Genomic DNA, 3,775 nt, shown 5'->3' with positions numbered 1-3,775 from the left:
TTATGTCCTTTAATTGCTCTGGGGTGACAGGGAATGATTGAACCAAAATCAACATGGGAGCCTTGAGAGGTACCCAAATTGTTTTCAGATAGCAGAGGGTTACCCTGTCTGTCCCTTGTAACAGGACAGAAAAATGACCCAGAGACTGATATTTAGGTTCAAGCTTCAAACTGAAGATCAGAGAAGCAAAGCAGCCAGCCACTAACTTACCTCTACTTATGCTCAGACCGAAGGGGCGATCCTCAGACTGCTCCCGACTTCAGTGCTTGTGGTAATATATTACTTGTGATTTATTAAAGCTTGCCTGAGGTTTCTGCATGGAGCGCCAGCCTAAAGATACAGAGATCAGGCAGTGGTGATGCACACCTTAATTCCCAGGACACAGGAGAAAGATAGATAGATCTCTGAGTTTAATATCACCCTGGGCTACCAGAGAGTGAATCAGAGCTCATACCTTTAATCCAAGGATTTGGAAGGTGTAAAAGGTAGAAGCATTCAGTCTGAGGACTACTCTCCAGCCCTGTCAATTTGACATAATCTAGAGTCATCAGCTGAGGAAATGCTTCCATGAGATCTAGCTCTAAGGCAATTTCTCAATTAGTGATCAATGTGGGAGGGCCCAGCCAATTGAGGGTAGTGCCATATCCCTGGGCTAGTGATCCTGGTTTCTACAAGAAAGCAAGCTAAGAAAGCCATGGGAAGCAATCCAGTAAGCAGCACCCCTCCATGGCTTCTGCATCAGCTGCTACCTCCTGGATCCTGGCCTGTAGGAGTTCCTGCCCTCATTACTTCAGTTATGAACAACAGTATGGAAGGGTAAGCCAAATAAACCTTTTTCTCTCCTACTTGCTTTTTGGTCATCAAAGCAATAAAAACCCTAAGAGAGGGTCTCTATATTGGGTTCCAGTCACTGCAGGAGACAACTTCTTTGATGAGGTCTGAGTGAGTCCCTGATATATGAGTATGGTAAAATATCATTAGGGGTCATTTTATTGCTATGTTATTTTGGTAAAATAATAATATTTGATTTTCTTCTGTGTCAACTCTCTATCTAATCTTAGGTTCTTGGCCACCCAAGCAGTACCAGGCATTGGCTACAACTCATGGAGTGGGCTTAAAATTCAATCATTGACTGGCTACTCCTACAATATTTGTGCCACTATTACACAAGTGTAACATGCTGACAGTTCACAATTGTAGGTCCAAGGGTTTCTTTCTGAGTTGGTGTTCGCCAGTATCTTCTGGTAGTATACAGAATACCTTCTAGTACCAAACCACTAATCAGTAGGAATGAAGGTTCAAGGTAGGCTTCTCTTGACTTCTCAATGATTAACGAAGTATTTAAATAGGGTCATCAACAATATGGCCTTACCAACAGATTTTTGTCATCACTATTGGTTGCTCTTCCATTGCATAAATTCACCAGATTCCCCTGATCCAATCATCTGTTGATGGGCATCTAGGCTGTTTCCAGTTTGTGGTTATTATGACTAGAGTTGCAATGAACATGACTGAGCAAGTGTCTCTGTACTAGGATGTAGAAAACTTTGGGTATATTCCCAAGAGTGGTAAAGCTGAATATTGACATGTATCTGTTCCCATCTTCATGAGAAACCACCATACTGATTTACAGAGTGTCTGTGCAAGTTCGCACTCCCACCAGCAACAGAGAAGTTTTCCCCTAATATCCTATCCTTGCCAACATGACCTGTCATTTGTCTTATTGTTCTGAATTGTGTAGGATGAAATCTCCATGTAGTGTTTGTAGAGAAAAGGGTCCAGCCAAAGAAACACACCTTAAACAGAGCCAAAGAAACACATTCTGGCCCTGCAACCAGAACCAAAGAAATGTACCCTGACCCTGTAACCAGTGCCAAAGAAACACACTTTGGCCCTGCAACCAGAGCCAAATCTGACCCCTAATCCTGTGCAGAAACATAACCAATCTAGCCGCCCTAAGCTCAGGGATTGAAATCTAACCAATACCCACCCTGGAAAACTCTTCCCCCTAAGACTGCCTATAAAAACTCTGTGTCTGTTCACCTTGTGGCTGTTCATGCTGCCAGATTGTCCTCTGCCAGTGAAAGAAGATCTCATTGAAACCCCATTCAAGTGATTTATTGGGAGGGAAGAATCCAGGGTTAGGGTTTAGTATACATAAATGTAATTTTAAAAATTTTAAATTAGTATAGCTAAATTACTGCTGTATATGGAGAATCACCCCAGAAAGTAATTTTTGAATTTGCCAATTAAGTATATGATGATCTTTCATAATAGCTTTACCCTATGGATTTTAAGATGTTTTATAGTAATATGAGTAGTATTAAACCTCTGTAATTCATATGCTAGCATAAGTAGTATTTGTAATAAAATGTCCTAGAAAGAACATGCCTAAAGAGATAGTTGACAAAGTCAAATTTCAGATATGAAACACAGGTTTTTTTTCCCACAGCGTTCCTGGGGCTGTGTTCTGTACGTGACTAGATTGGGAGAGCACATAACGGTCTATTACCCTTCCTGCCCCACCCCTTCCCTTGGTGTATAAATAACAACTCAAATCCCCAGAATCTTCACTACTGCTGCTCCTTCTTCGACTCTGGCTGCTCTGCAGCAGAAGCAGAACCGTGGTGACTACTGGGATCTTAGGTAAGGAGACATCAAACCAAGGGGAACATAGGTGTTATGATTCCCATCCTGCATCGCTGAACATCAAATTCATGTTTCTTACTTGCTCTGTTCTCAGTCCCACAACTGGTACACTCCCTACCCCCCCCACACACACCAAGCATCCTTCCTGACTCTCTGATTGCTCTGCATTTCCAGTGTCTGTGACTTCCAATCCTGCTCTTTGTGGGCCCCTCCCCCACCCCACATTTCCTCGAGTGTCATTCCTAAGCCAGGACACCTGCCAGTTTCTTACTCACCCTGAGCTATTAGCCTCAAATGACTCAGTGGCACCATCTTCTGGCCTCCATCTTGGCCTGCTAGCTGCACCTTGCACATCATCCTTCCTTCCTTCATCTCAGCTGCAGCCCTGGCTTCTGCACTCCTGCACTCTGTAAGGACTGCAGGGGAGAATGGGCCACAGAGTGAGGAGGGAGGGGATGGGCTTGTGGATGGGGTCCTAGGCAGCCCCATGTAGGTCATTCAGCTGTGAATTATTTTCTGGATATTGGGCCATTGCTGTGCCAGTCATCACCCAGATGTGGTGCACAGATTTGTAACCCCCTTCGAGCGGTACTGTGACAGTGACATCATCCTGCCCCTGAATGGCACTGGCCTGTGTGGCCCTGGGTGTATCTACTGGCCCTGCTTTCAACATTGCTGCCTGCAGTCCTCCACTCCCAAGAATCAGGGGATTGTTAGCTTCAAGGTCCCAGTCATGAAGCCCAAATGTAGATCCTCCCCCATCTCCACAATCTGTGGCCAGTGAGTTTTCTATTGTAGTCCAAGAGGTAGAAGAAAGCAGGGACAGAGTATGGCTGCCTGAGCCCTGTCCCATGAATGCAGTCTGGTAAGGCCCCACATTCTTGTATCTGGGTAGCTATAAGACATTCCATGTGTCTCTGTCTCTCACTCTGTACCTCCTCATGTCCCTGTCCCTGTAGCGTCCTCATTCCACCAATTCTCATACAGATATGACTTCCTCTAGGCCATCTTGGGGAGAAGAGTTTCAAGTCACTCTCAGAATCTGATATTTTGTAATCAGCCATTTGGAAAGCACTTTTCACTGTTTCTACTTTACTGTTACTTCTGTTGAATTGTTCCTTTGATG

The 3,775-nt window shown here is 44.3% G+C and overlaps 1 protein-coding gene across 1 annotated transcript; it reads left to right on the top strand.

Moving 5' to 3' along the window:
• Positions 1-1,290: 1,290 nt before the first annotated feature.
• On the top strand, positions 1,291-3,433 carry LOC121135974 (insulin growth factor-like family member 4). The gene is given in 3 exon segments (XM_040735439.1): positions 1,291-1,303; positions 3,152-3,231; positions 3,233-3,433. Coding segments are annotated over 3 exon segments (294 nt in total).
• The last annotated feature ends 342 nt before the right edge of the window (positions 3,434-3,775 follow it).

Source organism: Mesocricetus auratus, unplaced genomic scaffold, assembly GCF_017639785.1.
Source record: "Mesocricetus auratus isolate SY011 unplaced genomic scaffold, BCM_Maur_2.0 Super-Scaffold_100046, whole genome shotgun sequence".
In the NCBI taxonomy this organism is placed as follows: Eukaryota; Metazoa; Chordata; class Mammalia; order Rodentia; family Cricetidae; genus Mesocricetus; species Mesocricetus auratus.
The sequence above is the reverse complement of the archived record's forward strand: the minus strand, read 5'-3'. Positions and strand labels throughout refer to the sequence as shown.